General features: G+C 45.4%; 1 protein-coding gene across 1 annotated transcript in view; it reads left to right on the top strand.

Annotated features, from left to right (window-relative positions):
* Positions 1-3,975: 3,975 nt before the first annotated feature.
* HOMER2 (homer scaffold protein 2) overlaps positions 3,976-16,538 on the top strand; it is a 73,172-nt gene continuing 60,609 nt past the window's right edge. Inside the window, exon 1 of the mRNA XM_035130786.3 lies at positions 3,976-4,581. Coding sequence (XP_034986677.1) covers positions 4,460-4,581 — 122 coding nt within the window. The 5' untranslated portion in view covers positions 3,976-4,459. The remainder of the gene's footprint in view (positions 4,582-16,538) is intronic.

The following is a 16,538-nucleotide window of genomic DNA, read 5'->3' as shown; positions in this document are numbered from 1 at the left end:
AGCTAATGGCAATGTTTGAAACCTCTTAGCATGATGCATATGGAGGAGCGGGACGGCGGGGGATGTAATTCCATCTGAGGGCTCTGGTGACATTAAACGGCTTGAGCTTCACTTGAGTGGTCGGTGATATCGCTACCTAGATGGAATTTCACCCTCATTCTGCACAGTTGGCAGAAGATGCTATGTGGCGTGGGTGCTATACTTTGCTTTCTCTCTTTCACTCTCTTTTTGAGGACATTACGGTCCACAAATAATAACATATTGGAGATCCCGAGTCACAAGGTGGCTAGGCTGGCCTCGACCAGGACCAGGGCCTTCTCAGTACTGGCCCCGACCTGGTGGAACGCTCTGTCCCAGGAGACTAGGGCCCTGCGGGATTTGTCATCTTTTCGTAGGGCCTGCAAGACAGAGCTGTTTCGTTTGGCCTTCGGACTGACGCAGTCTGACCCCACGGTTACCCTCCCCTAAGGTTTTATTTATAATGGTTTTATCTTATTCGTAGATTTTTAATTTTAAAATTGAATTTTAACATTGTATTATTCTGTTGTTTTAACTGAAATGTTTCTTTTATATTTGTGTTGATATTATTTGTTGTTAGCCGCCCTGAGCCCGGTCTTGACTGGGAAGGGCGGGGTATAAATAAAAATTATTATTATTATTATTATTTTTGCTGGCTTGGCAATATCCCTAATTTGCACAAAACTTTTTAAAAAGCTACCCTTAACTCATATTTATATATACATATGTTGTTGGGTTTTTTTTTAAAAAAAAACCCCATCAATGTGCTGCAGCTGACTGCAACTCTTCGCACGCTTGCCTGGGAGCAGTGATGGCTGGTGCCCATTGAGATGGGTAGGGCAGAAGCAGGAAGATCAACAGTAGGTGGCGCCAGAGCCAATTACAGGCAGGGCCAACTATGGTATAATTTAGGTTTGTACACATCTTCCTACCTGCTGAGTTTTGCAAGGGGCAACACTGAGACTAAGTGGGGCGGGGAGCTGATATCCAGGGCCAACCCTTGGGCTGGTTGCAGGGCCGTCTCAAGCAGGTCGGGCGCCCTGGCGCTGTGATGCGGAGATCACTCCGGCGCCCCCGCCCTGGTGGGCGGGCGCAGCGCACAGCATGGCTTCCTCGCGGCTTTGCCGTGTAGCGCCCCCCCACCGGCCTGCCGCCCCACGCAACCGGGACTACCCCTAGAGCCGGGCCTGGCTGGTTGTAACTAAGAAGGCAGGCAGGTGGGGGCTGGGTGAGGGTAGACAGAGGTTGGTGGGGCAGCACTTCCTAGCCCCATTATTTGGTTAGAATTGTGTGTGTGTGTTTATTTCCCACATTTTTCTTCAAGGAGCTTAGGGTGGCTCACATGGGTCTCCTCTTCCTCATTTAATGCCCGCAACACCTGTGTGAGGTAGGTTTGGCTGACAGGCAGTGACTGGCCCAAGGTCGCCTGGTGAGCTTCCCGGCCAAGTGGGAAGCCAAATTCTGACCTTCCTGGTCCTAGTCTGACACTCTAACCACTGCACCACACTTTTGTTGCCCCCCCCAAGAGATTTACCATTCAAAAACAGAACATTAAAAACCAAGTGTGATGGTCTGCAGGGGGTGCCTTGGGAAGAATGGCCTCTACGTTAGCTATTCCTTTAAGAAGGCCCAATCCACCTCTACAGGAGCCAGGGCTGCCTGCAACTCAGCCAGCCTAGCCAAGGGATGGCTACCTCTGCAAACTGTGCACTAGTTTGGTTGGCATAATAAAGACGTTGCCCTGCTTTTGTATTGTATTTTATGGGCCAACATGGCTACTGTTTCAGTGTTGTTTTGTTAGGAGACACTGCTGCAGTGTGATCTTTCAGGAAGATACAAGTGTTTCGGGAGATGGGGTGGAAGCCAACTAGGTTTTACTCAGAGTAAATCCATTGAAATTATGGCGCATGATTAACTTAAATACATTAATTTGAATGGGTCTGCTCTGAGTTGAAACTTAGTTGGACATGACCCAGTTTGCAAATTGTTGGCATCATCAGAAAGAAGTCTTCTCTTGTTCTTTCTTTTTTTAAGTAGAAATGCAAAGCAGGTTAAAAGAACTTCTGTGTTCAAACTATTTTGGAAACAGAGGTTTCATAGAAGAAGTGTTCCCAAGTCACAAGACAAAAATGAAATGTTTATGCCTCCAAAATGTATTGGAAGAACCATATATAGCAACTACTGGATTGTTTATGAACTAGCCAATTTTATACTTAAACAGATGACATCAACTTTTAAACATGCGTCATAAAAATACGTGCTCATCCTCTCACAGTCTCGCTTCAGAACATAGATGTAGAAATGCCTTGCTCACTAATACCCAACAGCAAGTCTTACACATATTCTAAATGTCTGTCCATGAAAATTTTCAGCCTAAGGGAGAATTCCCACATAATTCGAGCATCATCAGTCCTAATATTGTGAGTCATCTCAGATCCTTGCTATTTAACCTCAAAGGCTACATTTGCACCATATATTTAAAGCACTCTTATACAACAGCAGCTATGGCTTCTCCTAAAGAATTATGGGAACTGCAGTTTGTTAAGGGTGCTGAGAGGGAGACCACTTCTCCCCTCCCAGAGCTATAATTCACAAAGTAGTTTAACAATAAATCTCTCTTCATAGGGAACTTTGCGAATCGTAGTTCTGTGAATTGTAGCTCAAGTCCATTTCCAACACACATTCTGGATTCCAGGATGTCTGAAACTTAAATCTGGCAAGTTCTGGCAACTCCCAATTCAAGGCATCTTTGATGCAAGTGGTACCATCTTTTGGAAGTGAGTGAAGCAGGACTGTAATACCCATTTTGCACCAGCATGAAGTGATAATGAACCAGGGACCTTCTGTATGCAAAGCAGTCTCCCAAAGCAAGGGGGAAGCAAAGAAAGGAAGAAAAGTGAGGGTGCTTAGAATTCCCGTGAAAATAGAAATTTTGCTTATTACTTCGTGATGTTTCAGTTGGTCCTAATAAAGCTTTCATGTTACAGTTTTCCAATTTCCCCCACTATTGTACCAACACAGCTGCCTGCAATGTTTGTCAAATTGTAGTAATCCTCATGGCAATTATTGTGTTCATATGATGGTTGTTATTTTGTTAACATAGTAAACGCAGCACAATCCTGGTCCTTTTGAAATCTGCTCTTGTATGTTTGAATCCACCATTCAGGTGGAGTTAGAAAATGAATTTATAACTTGTTGGCCCACCCTTTGGCATACTTTATTTCAAATTGGAAACTTTTCCTGAGAGGATTAAAGACAGGTACTTCGCCTTGTGGAAGGTGGTTAATAAATAACAACAGAAATTAATGTCCTTTCCAAGGCACCCAATGTGAATGCTTTTTTGTACAGTTTCTGAAATGGCAGTAAAGCATGTTATGTTTATTCAAACACTCAATGGAAATAATTTAAAAACACTCCCCCCCCCCCAAAAAAAACCCCCCAGCTTCACAGGATAAAATTTACATTTGCTACCGGTAGTATAAAATCAGCTTGAGAAAACATTTTATGATAAATCTTTGCTTATATTTTCACCTGTGAATATTTCTTTTTCACTCTCAGAACTGAGCTCACACCAAAACCCCATTCCTGATTTCCCCCAGGTTTCAGCTCAAACCAAGTTTCGTAGCAGTCTTTGTCAACCTGGTGCCTTCCAGATGTGTGCCAGCCCTAGCACATTCTTTATTAATTGCATTCATATACCGGTAGCACCTTCCTTCCAAGTAGCTCCAGCTGGGAGCAGACATTTTTGAGCCTGGCGCTTTCCAGCGCTGGGTGCAGGCAGCACTCGGTATCCTTTCGTTTCCGAAGTAGCGCAGTCCGATCCTATGTCCATTGCCTCGCAAGTTAAAACCCCACCGCACTCAGCGGATTTCACTCCGTCCGCAGAGCCTGGCGGGGGCGAGCTCCGGGGAATCTCTCCGGCGCCCAGGATCGCGCGCGGGGGAGCCCCTGCACGGTGGCAGCCGCCGCTTTGATTGGACGCGTCGCGCGCCGTCCCGCCCCTCGCCCTCGGGAGAAACTGCGGCAGCGGCCGCGTGTGCGATTCGCTCCCCCCGCCCGCCCCGCGAGTGAGCGAGTGGGAGGCGGCAGCGGGCGCAAAAGCAGGTGGAACTCGGAGCCGCCGCTCCAAAGCGTCGACTCCGAAGCAGGAGAGGACAGCGCAGCGCGCCCGGCTCCACGCTCGCCAACCCAGCCGCTCATCGCGCAACGCAGCGGACTGCCCTCGCTCCCCTCCCCGCCTGTGAGAGGCGCTTATGTAAAAGGACCAGAGGCAATTAAAGAGCAGGGCGGGCAGCTCCGAGGACGCCGAAGAGCTTGGGTGCCGCCGCGAAACCAGAGGCTGCTTTGCGCGCGCCGCCGCCACAGCTCGGAAGCTCCTCCACACACACAAACACACACACCGCGAGGGAACTGAGGAGAAAGCTCTCCCCGGGGCGGCCGTATGTGCGAAGTCGGGACGCGCCCTCCGCTCCCCGCCGGCGACCGAGGCGGCGGAGAGACTCCCCCGGCCAGCGCGCTGTCGCCGCCGGGCTGCGTGGCCGGCGACAAGTGCCGAGAGATGGGGTGAGTCCGGGCGCGAGCGACGGAGTGTGGGGGCGACACTTTCCCGCCTCGAAATTCGCGCCTTTTTGGAAAGGGCGCGCGCGGGGGGGTGCTCCTTGTGAGGAAGGGGCCTGGGGCCCCCCGCGGAGGAGCCGCTCGAACTTCGGCGCGGTTCTCCGGCGCCGCCTGGCCACTTTCTCTCGGCGCGCCCTAGGCTCCTTTCCCTTTCAGAAAGGAGTCCTGCGGGCTGAGCTCGACGGGATAAAGTCCTGAATTATGCGAGATTTAAGCCTCCTGGAAAACAGTGGGGGTTACTTCTGAGTAAATAGGTACAGGTTCTGGCTTGAATGCTTCTAGATCTCCTGCTCCTTTCGCGGGGAAATGTGCAGAGGATGTCCAGCCTTGGTCCTTGTAGGATTTTCTGCCTGGCAGTCGTGTCAGAAGTAAAAAGTCTCATAGACTTCAGCAGGGCTTGCATCCAGATGGGTGTGCTTTAAGGCGGCCACTTTGCTTTGGGAGGGCTAAAAAGGAAGCCGATGCCTTGCATAAAGGGGAGGGGTGGAAGGGTCGTGTGACTCAAGAGCTGGACTATACTGTATTTAAATTAAACATAATCTCAGATTCAGATCCTCCGGTTGTGTCAGGGTCAAGCCAAGCAGGGGCTGTCAGCCTTAGGCTGATCTTGGCTGTTCATAAGAGCAATATTTTGAAAGTTATTGAAATCTGCTAGGCATTCTGCGTGATAGAAATCTAGAGACAAGCCCTGCCTGCAGGGATGCGAACAGGAAGGGAACAGGTCCAGACAGCACACTGACTTGGCAAGACTGGTGCAGGTGGCAGCTTTACAACCCCCTCCCCCCCCAATTGTTACCTCATTTTTGCAACATATTTCCCACACCTTCCAATCTAATACTACAGCACTAAAGGTGAAATATTATACTTGTACTTGCTTACCTTTGGGTAAAGCCTGTTTCGCTCATTGAGTCCATGTGCTCTCTAAGGCGCCAATTCTTTGCATGTATACCTGGAATAAACTCCGCTGAATGCAATTGGACTACTTACTTCTGAATAAACCTGCATGGGATTGGGTTATGGGGACAGGAACTGGCAGGTATGGTCAGGAATGGCTCCCAAAAAGCTGCACTGTGCAATCCAGGAGATGCACCTTCCAGAATCTCTTGCACCATTGCAAAGATGCTGCTGCATTTGTACAACTGTGTGTCAACCATGGGATGCAATTCCAGATGTCATGAAGAAGGGCCATAGCTCAGGGGTAGACTATGTGTTTTGCATGCAGAAGATCCCAGGTTCAATCCCTGGTACCTCCAGGAAGGGCGCAGAATTTCTCCTGCCTTAGTTTTTGGAGAGCTGTTGCCAGTCAATGTAGACCAGTAAGTAATCTTCAACCTTTTCAGACTCAGGACCCACCTTTAACCAGACATGGATTTGGGTACCCATTTCTTAAACTTTTAAGAAAGTTTAAACTTTTAAGAAAGGTGCTGCTGTGATGCACCTTGGATCAAATCGTTCCCAGCCCACCAGTTGAAGGCCAGTGGTGCAGCCAATGCTGAGCTAGGTGGGTCTGACTGGTAAAAGGTATCTGATTGCACACTAGTGTTCTCCATGGTGTAGCGAAGAGTCCCAAGGGCTCTCCTATTGCATGCTGCTTCATGTCTGCCCCTAAAAATAAAAATATTGCTGTCCAAAGCAAGTGCTTGAGATGTTTCTCTAGGGTAAAGTGTAGCTTGCATATGAGTTTTACAAAAGTTAGGCACTCACAAAACACTTCTTTCAGCCTGCTTGTAATCACACAAATGTTGGGATTGTACTGATGGCTTGGAGGTTGCGTGGATGAAACACCCCTCCCATTTTACAGATTTCCTGCTGGTTACCAGGATGTGACTTTTGCTCATTATGGGCAACCAGGAGAGTTGCCTTTTGCAAGTTCTATAGTGTGCTCACTGTTTTGTTGGGATGTGTGTACTCGATGCAATTTGACAGGCAACTTTCAACATCTGTTTTGATTGCCACCAATCTGACTTGCACCTTGATCATTTACCTTCAACTGTCATTTGCCTGCAAATAAGCACCGCGGACTTCCATTGAATTTTCCTTCAAGTGAGCGTGCTGAGGATGAATGCTTTCCATGGTCACATTTTCGCATGTTGCATTCTAGTATTGGGGAGTGAGATGTATTCTGACTGGGGGCAATAAGACAACCAGGCAGCAGTCAAGTTTTTGCCCCTCCCCTCCCAAATCTGAACATGTGCCATTTGGGTTATAGGTCAGGTCACCAAGTAACAAGCTGCTGTACCGGTAGTTGTGCCTTTAAAAGCAGACTGATGAACAGTCTTTGGCAATTGAAGCTTTCTAAGGCACAAGCATTTGCCATGTTCAGACTTCCTTGAAAGTGGGTGTAATATGCTGCTGGAGGATACAAGCTGTGTGTTGCTCTGCACAAATTTATTATTAAGGCATGGGGGTGAGGTGGGGCCAGTGTGGATTGTACTGGTTTGAGAATTACAGAACAGGTTGGATCGCCTGCTAATGACTGTTGACCAAGTCGCTGTTAAAGCATAGCTACAGGGGCTGGTTGAGGAGTTGGCCACCATAACAGTGATCTACCCAGAACTACCCAGTGAGTTATTTATATTACTCTATGGTAAATAATTTGTGGCTTGCAGACAATGTGATGGGAGGGAGATGCCTGGTTTAAGGCATACAGCATAGTACAATATCCCCAACAGGTAGAGTTACCAGTGTGTTTACTGGCTCTTGATTCTGCACCTTGGACTGCTCCCTGACACTTGTTAATGCTTATTTGCCTGTCGTGAAAAGTTTTACTGCTGGATTTCTGTAGACTTAGCAGCTTCAAAAAGGTATAGGAAGTCCCAAGATGTTGCCTTGGTACGTTTACAACCTCAAATGCTTTTTTGGGAGATGCGCTTTTCAGGTGAATATTGGCAATAGTGAATTTAGGCCAGTAAAACCACTTTCCCTGGGCACAGCCTGGATAGGAGCTGGCACCAAAATTCCTGAAACGTATTGACACGTACTAAAATCATGTAACGTTTTGTTTTCCACCTGAAATAATTACACGTTTCCGAGTTAGTAAGTAAAATTTAAAAAAGCCAGGCATTTGATTTATCAGAGATTTGATGAGGGTGCAGGCAGAGTAGTATTGTAGCATTTTCATGGTCTCAGCATTTGCAGCCTAACTCAGTGCAGCACATTCAATAGCTGAAGGAGTTGGAAGAGTTAACTAAAAGCATGGGGGACTGAATTTAAGATTTCAGCAGTGGTACCTTTTAAAAGTCCATCACTACTGTTGCTAATAATAATTTTAAAAAGCATCCCTTCAAAAAGCTGAGCATGGTGTACATACCGTGTTTCTCATATTATAAGACATGTCTTATATTTATTTTTTCCTCAAAAAACACACTATGGCTTATTTTCAAGGGATGTCTTATTTTTTTCCTCCTCCTCCTGCCGCAGCCGGCATTGCTGCTGCGCCTATCACTATGTCTTATTTTCGGGGTATGTCTTATATTCATTGAATGCTTAAAAATCCTGCTATGGCTTATTTTATGGGTATGTCTTAAAATATGAGAAACAGGGTAGCCTCCCCTCATTTTATATCACCCTCATTTTATCCTCACAACAGCCCTGTGAGGTAGGTTAGACAAAGAAATCTCCTCCATCTTACTCTGCTACTCTAACCACTAACATCACAGTAGCTCTTTCTGCAGATTGCTCAGTTGCTTACCATAGTGATTAGGCCAGGAGTAATTTGTGCTATAACTGCTTTACCTATGTATGTTTAAACTTGGATACATTTTGCAGGGGAACAGAAGTGGGTGTTTTCCTTAGGCACTGGTGGACTATTTCGAACTTTGAATTGAAGGACAAAAGTCAAGGACAATAGGTGGTGCAAGTCTGGCAGCTAAGAGATTTCTAAATTCTCCCTGATAAAGAGGAAATAACGGCTGCTATCTGCCTTTGACAGGGAGTTATGTAAAGGAAGGTGTGAAGTGAGTGACCAAGTTAGAAGGCCACAGCTTCATTTAAAATTATTTTTAAAATCAGTTTCATACATACAATGTCTGGCAAAAGAGAAAATTAGCATGTTGTCAATTATCAAGGAAATAGGAATAACTCTTCCATAGTTTTCTTTGTGTGACTACTTAACGCCAAGAATTCTGCAACCTGTATAGGTGATGCAAATTGGAGTATGTTACACAGTGTTTTTATTCTTTAAAAAATATTTGCCTCATTTTACTTCTTGTTCTGGTTTGAGGTGGGGCAGGGAGCAATACAGTACAGTGGTACCTCGGTTTAAGAACAGCCCTATTTATGAATTATTCGGTTTAAGAACTCCACAAAACTGGAAGCAGTGTTCTGGTTTGCGAACTTTACCTTGGACCAAACTGCGGGAGGCAGTGGAAGACAGGAGTGCCTGGCGTACTCTGGTCCATAGGGTCACGAAGAGTTGGACATGACTAAACAACAACAACAAAGAACGGAAGCCGAATGGTGGAAGGGCACCAGCGGTGGGAGGCCTTATTAGGGAAAGTGCACCTTGGTTTAAGAATGGATTTGGTTTAAGAACGGACTTCTGGAACGGATTAAGTTGGTAAACCGAGGTACCACTGTATGTTGAAACTCCACCCCAACCACTGGAAACCTTTCTGACTGTTGAGATCTGAGCCAGCATTGCCCACAAACCTTTAAGCACATTTTCAAAGTCATGAGGACTAGCAGTTTGATTTCCCTCTCCCAAAAGGAATTCCCAGATTCTTGGGACTTTGTTTCTACACTCAGCACTAGCTTCTGAGCTTTCTCAACATTCCTGCAGAATTCTAGCATGTATGATGTTTAGCTTACTGCTCTAATAGGAAGCTGCCTCACACCCTATCAGATTTATTTGGCCGTCTAGCCCAGAATTATCTCCTCTGATGGGTCTCAGGAAGATTTTCCCCCATCAGCTGCTACTTGATTCTCCCTGTCATCTTTGTTTCAATGGATTTTGATAACAGCTGGTTCTGGAGAGCCACCATCAGCCACAGCAGAGAGTACCAGACAAGATGGACAAATAATCAGTTCCTGGGATAAGGCAGTTTTCTGTGTTCCAAACTGGAGATGCCAGGGATTGAATGTTAGACTTTCTGCAAGCAAACCATATGCTCTCCTGCTGAGCTATGTTCCCTACCAATAGGGGAAAAAAGACTTGCCATTTCCAGTGCCTGTAAGGGTTCTTCTCTATCCTTAAGATTTCAATTATCACTGTGTACCAAATATTTCTTTGAAGAGTAGTCTTGAATTCTCTAAGGTACACTGACCAGTTTTTTCAGGTTACTCCTGTTAATTCAGTACAATTATTTTAGAGTACCTAATCTTAAGGCTGTAGCCTCAGGTGCCTTGGGCCATTAACTTATTGCATGCCAAAGGGAATGTTAGGAACCTCTTTAACTTTCTCATTGGTAAGCATATGAAGGAAAAGTAGCTTTTGACATGCACAAGCTTTTAAGACTTGGGTTCTTGCTAAGCAAAACGCCTCCCATGACATTGATATTAAGCTGAATGAATGTCATTTTGCACAAGGTGGGTAGGCAGCCTTTAAAAATAAAATGTTTGACTTCATTAGCCCATTTTATGAGTTGAATTACTAGAACCTATTAGCCCAAAGTGTAAATGTGAAATGTCACAAGGTGACAAACCCTTCAAGTATTTGAAGTGATGTCAAAGCTAGGGATTTATTTTCAACTTCTTTATATTTTCATCAGCGAAATTGCGTTTATTTTTGTTTTTCAGCTGTTTTATAGGAATACTGTCTGCTTGCATAAGCAACTTGATTTAGGCTTTGCAACTCTCCTAGTATTTTTAGCTTGAGTTTCTTAGAAGTGTTATGAACCTAAAATCTTGCTTACTTGGAAGCAAGTTCCACTTAAATCAGTAAACCTGCTTCCAAAGAAGTGTATTGGAGATGGGTATGCTGTTTAATCTTTAATAGCTTGTTGACTGTGGATATTGCTGTACATTTTTGGGGCAAACACCAGTGCAATGTGGTCCATTAGGGTGACCAGAAGACTTGCCCACCAACCTCAGGCAGCTCCCACCTGCCTGCCTTCTCACTTAAAACCAAGAGCTGCTGCTACCTAAGTGCTGCCTTTGTAGGACTCAACAGGGAGGAGCATGGGAACAATGCTAGAATTAGTTGGCACAGAAAGCACTCGCCACCACTGATGTGCCTCAAAGTTTCATTTTTAGCATACATCTAAAAGCAGAAAGGTCGTGAACATGACCAAGAACTACATAAGCACAGGAAGACTCATCAGAGAGGTTGAATTGGCTGGGACTCCCTGTGGATTGAATACTTGGGAAACTTAGGTTAGCTGCTGACACAACACTAAGTGTGAAAATAGAAGCAAGCAGAAACATGCCTACTGACCCCAGCTACACCCCCACCACCTTGTTTTCAGTCTGCAAAATTGGGTAGTGAATTTGGAATGGGTACTTGACAGGCCAGAAAAGATTTGGTGAAATATTTTAGGCCACGGGTCATCCTGTAGCATTCTTGGGCAGCTGTTTTCACACTAGTACACTGGTGGGGCCAACAGCTGATGCCTGCCCTTGACACACAGTTTTAATTCGCACAATGCCCCGGATACAGTGTTGCTCCGGGGCCCAGATACTGCCCCCCGCCTAGAAAAATAGGTGCTGGTACTCACCATGGAGTTGTTACAAGAAGTCCCACACTGTTTAACAAAAAAGAAGAGGTGTCGGTACTGCGTACCCTTGAGTACCCCCTGAAAAAAAAGCAGTGGCTCCAGGGCATTTTGGGAAATTAAGGCAGTGGTTCTGTTGGAGTGCTGTTGTTGCCTGCCGTGGCTGCCTCTAGGTAAATTAGACATGCCTCACAGACCAAGGGCCATGGCTTAGTGGTAGAGCATCTGCTTTGTATGCAGAACGTCCCAGATTCAATTCCCTACATCTCCTGGTAGGGCTGGCAGTATCCCCTGCCTGACCTTCTGGGGAGCCACTGCCAGTCAGTATATAGACCATACTGAGCTAGTTGTAGCAATGGATGGCCTGACTCTGTATAAGGCAGCTCCCTATGTTCCTAAGATGGCACTCTGCCCAAGGCCCCCCTCGAACTTGAAATGCTTGGCCCTAGAATACTGTTCAGATATTTTTAAAGAAAAATAGTGTTGCAGATTTGGGGTACCAGGGTTTATTAGTGAATAGTATAAATTAGTGTTATTTAGATAATATGAGGGATGTTGAATGCAAAGTATAGGCTGCAGCAGTTCTCCTGGGTGTAGCCTATACAATCTAGCCTGGCTGGGCTGGTTGAATGTAGGTCATTATGAAACAATAGGCTGAGGTTATCATACTAAAGAGCAGGCATCCCCAAACTTCAGCCCTCCAGATGTTTTGGCCTACAACTCCCATGATCCCTAGCTAACAGGACCAGTGGTCAGGGATGATGGGAATTGTAGTCCAAAACATCTGGAGGGCTGAAGTTTGGGGATGCCTGCTAAAGAGGAATCCCTCAGGTCTGTGTAAAACAGAGGTTCCCAAGGATGGGTCAGGTGACAGGAAGGAGATTTGGGTCAGAGACAGTTTTATGGCTGTGCGACTGGTTCGGCCGCACTGGGCACTGTGCTCTGGATGGTAGGACTCAAACCAGTGGCTTCAAGTAGCAAGAAAGGAGATTCTAATTAAGCATTCGGAAAAACTTTCTGACTGTAAGAGTTGTTCAGCAGTGGAGCAGACTCCCACGAGAGGTGGTAGACTCTCCTTCCTTGGAGGTTTTTAAACAGAGGTTGGATGGCCACCTGTCATGGATGCTTTAGTCGAGATTTCTGCATTACAGGGGGTTGGACTAGATGACCCTTGGGGGTCCCTTCCAACTCTTAAGATTCTATGATTCAGGTTATGGTACTCCTGTGACTTATCTGCTCCTCTTGTTTAGCCCTTCATGGCAAGTAGTCATCCTTAAATATTCCACCCTCCTTCTGTTCACTCACTTCTCTGTCTACTCATGCAACTCTAAGCATGGAATTGCACAGTTCAGAATTTATGAAATTGGGCACATAAATGTTAATTGTGTGATGGTGCTGAAGTGGCATAGCTCTGAACAATTGAGCAAACAAGATGAATATCAAGCAGGAACAGGAGGTGAAAGCTATATTGGAAGCTGTAATATGACTGATAGAGATAATTTTGAAGCATTAAGGGTGTATGCAGAAAACTGCATAGGAGCTCCTCTAGGCAGAGACCCCACCCAAATGCCTTATTTATTTAAAGCACACACCTCCTCCCGAATGCATCTGCCAAAAAGAGTCCTAGGGCAGCTTACCGATTAGTAAAAAGCAAAGTCATCAAGACTGTTCCTGATCCTGGGCATCCGTTTTTAACAGTGTTTTTGTAAGGACCAGCTGCAATGGAAAGGGGACGTAAAATAAGTTGTTCTCTTAACACCGCCCGGTGCAGTAACCCTGCTTTCCATCTCTCCCTCTGTATCATCCTGATGGAATAGCTGATGGCTAATTGAGGAAGAGCCAAAAGCCAGCTGATCTTTAAGCAGGGTCGATGGAGTGGTCCTGAGCCGCTTCTCTCTTCCTCTTCTGCTGCAAACTGTTGTATAAAAACTTATTTCCCAATTGCTTTTGCAAGTCACATTATTTTCAGAAATGGGTGTTCTGCTTGTGAGGAACCAACGCAAGCCCCAAACCACCTTGGGCATCTTGAACTGTCTGCTTGGCTCTTTGAATCCACAGATGGCACCCTTAACCACGTGATAAGTCAAAGCTTTAGTAATTTGGGACTAGTTTACCTGTGATGCCCCTTTTATGCTCACTTTAGTGCTTTAATCTGCGGGACTGGAAGTGCTACAGGTGCCACGTAATACCCATTCTGTATTAATAAGAAGTTTTTGATTTAGTGTGGTAACCTTCGAACTCACTGCCTATTGACATCAAGCAGGCACCCCCACTGTACACTTTTCTGACACCTGCTAAAATCATGTTTGTTTAAACAAGCCTAGAATGTTGACATGTGTTTCAATATGCTTTTAGCTTATCATTGATTTTAATTATTCTTTTGAGTGTTAATAGCTGTTTTTACTGATACTGGGTGGTTTTGTTTTGTTTTGGTAAAACACTTTGAGGTTTGGTTTGTTACAACCAAGCAGCATGTAAATTTTATGAAATACAAATAAATAAATAAATAAATAAATAAATAGGGGCATAAAACCGCCTTATACTGAGTCAGACCACTGGTCCACCTAGCTGGTCCATACTGACTGGCGGCAGCTCTCCAGGGTTTTAAGTAGGCGACTTTCTGGAGATGTCAGGGATTTAACACAGTACCTTCTGCACTCCAACTAATAATATAGGAACATAGGAAATTGCTTTATATTGAGTCAGACACTTCGCCTATATACCTCAATATTGTCTGCTCTGACTGGCAGTGTCTATCCAGGATTTCAGATGGGCCTTTCCAAGCCCTGCCTGGAGATGCCAGGGATTTTTCCTAAGGGCTTCCTCCTACCTGCTGTGCTCTTCATTGTAAAGGGCTGTGAGGGAGGGGGTGGAATTGTACACATTTTAATCTCTGGCTGCAAAGAAAGGTGGATGGACTTGGACAGGGCTGGCTCTAGGTATAGTCCCGGTCTCGACCTGCTCGAGACTGCCCTGGACTTGGAAGCCTGTTGTTTACAATTCCAGAGGTATAATGGGCTTTGTTCATTTCTATCTTGGATGGGGAAGAAAAGAAACTACTTCTGCCAAAGTTAACAGCAGGACATGTAGCAGCTAGAGGAGGCTTTTCCTTTCTTTTGCAATGCTTTGTTGTAGTGCACAGTGTTTTATGTCTTAATCTTCTTGTTGGTATTTGAAGCATGTGTATAAGTTAAAGTGTTTTTAAGCCATGTTGTTTTTGATTTTAAGTGTTTTATGTGTTCACTGTGTCTGCAAACTAAATGCTAACTTAATTTGCATTGGATGTAAAACTGCCATTGGCGTCACCAGGAGTCTTTCTCTCAGTGAAAATGGCAGTATGTATTAAATACTTGTATCCTTCAAGGAGCTCAGAGTGGCATGCATAGCTCTCCGCCTCCCTAGTTTATTTTCACAACCCTAAGAGGTAGGTTAGGCTGAGAAACAAAGTCTGGCCCAGGGTCTCCCAGTGAGCTTCATGGCTGAGTCAGGATTTGAACCCTGGCCTCCTCGAGCATAGTCCAACACTCTGAGCACTCCACCTCACTGGCTTTCAGCATTGGGCTGCATATGTGCTTGTTTTCATTGGGACCTGTTAAGGTCCCAATCCTGCTTGAATCCCCAACTTTAACTAATAGCACCCCCTGAATGTGCACATTAAATATAATGCATTTAACCTTGCATTTTGTTTGACCCTATTAAGGGGTCTCTAGTGGATAATCTCAAAACTACAATTGCCAGGGGTTATTTAGGGGAACCATCCATGACTTGCTTAACCCAGCTTCAAAGTGGTTTGAAATATGTAGTGTAGAAAATGCACTCGGGGGTGAAACACCTTTGTTTGCAGTTCCAGGCCCCTGGATCAGGGATGGGGAACCTGTGGGCCACCAGCTTCTCATTGGACTCCCATGAGCCCCAGTACAGCATGGCTTATGGTCTAGCAACATATGGATGGCCACACACTCACTATCCCTGCCCTAGCTGAAAGTCACACAGAGCTTGTGAGTTGTATGCAGCTTGTTGAGTGACAACATTTGCACATGTGGCTTAGAGACAATAGCAGCTAATGCGCCAGCTTCTTGTGATTTGCTCCTCTTTCTCTGCCCCTACGTTTAGAAGATCACTGCAATATCTGAACCTTGAAATGGTGATTATTTTGCGAATGTTTAGAAGCAGCTGCTGTAATGATGGCTGCAGCACAGAAGGAGTTTGCTGGATGTGCAGATTTGTGTGGGTTGGTTCAGTTCTGGAAGGTTTCTATAAAAGTTGATCATCTATTTTTTCCTCATCCCACCCTGTGTACTACTGGCTATGTTTGTGTACATTGTTCCCTCCCCCCCCCCATTTTCTAAATACCGCAAGCCAGCTTCCCTTAAATAGCATCTTGGAATTTGCTTGGTTGTGATTGTGTTTGGGGTGTTGGAGGTGGGGGAACCTTATAATTTGCATCTCTCAAGTAGTTGAATGCTACTGCCCTAAAACAGTCAAGAAGGCTGTGATTAAATTTCCAAATGTGGCAAGGGCAAGTGGCAGTGGCCTGCAGCTAGGGACAGGAAGCTTTTAGCTCTGGAGGGTTTGCGGGTGAGTGGGGGGGGAAATTCTTAATGCGCAAAGCAACCAGGAAGGAGGCGATTCATGCCAAGGAGTAGGGTCACTGAAGTTCTGTAGCATCTTGTTCAGAACTTGTTAGATTGAGCCATCAGTGGTAATGCTGGATAATGGGGTGCTTTGATGGTGCGGGTAGGATGGGGGGGGTATAGAACTGGATGAGAGAGTAGCATTTTCCCTCCTGTGACTAGGGCTTAATCTGCACCATACATTGAAAGCACTATGATTATGATGCCAATTTAAACAGCCATGGCTCCCCCTGAAAGAGTCATGTGGACAGTACCGTGTTTCTCATATTATAAGACATGTCTTATATTTATTTTTTCCTCAAAAAAACACACTATGGCTTATTTTCAAGGGATGTCTTATTTTTTTCCTCCTCCTCCTGCCGTGGCCGGCATTGCTGCTACGCCTATCACTATGTCTTATTTTCGGGGTATGGCTTATATTCCTTGAATGCTTAAAAATCCTGCTATGGCTTATTTTATGGGTATGTCTTAAAATATGAGAAACAGGGTAGTTTGTAAAAGGTGCTGAGAAGTGTTAAAAGGTAAAGGTAAAGGGACCCCTGACCATTAGGTCCAGTTGCGGATGACTCTGGGGTTGTGGCGCTCATCTTGCTTTACTGGCCGAGGGAGCCAGCGTACA

The sequence above is a fragment of the Zootoca vivipara genome, chromosome 13, assembly GCF_965207765.1.
Source record: "Zootoca vivipara chromosome 13, rZooViv2.hap1.1, whole genome shotgun sequence".
NCBI classification, from domain to species: domain Eukaryota; kingdom Metazoa; phylum Chordata; class Lepidosauria; order Squamata; family Lacertidae; genus Zootoca; species Zootoca vivipara.
This window is presented reverse-complemented; position numbering and strand designations above follow the sequence as displayed.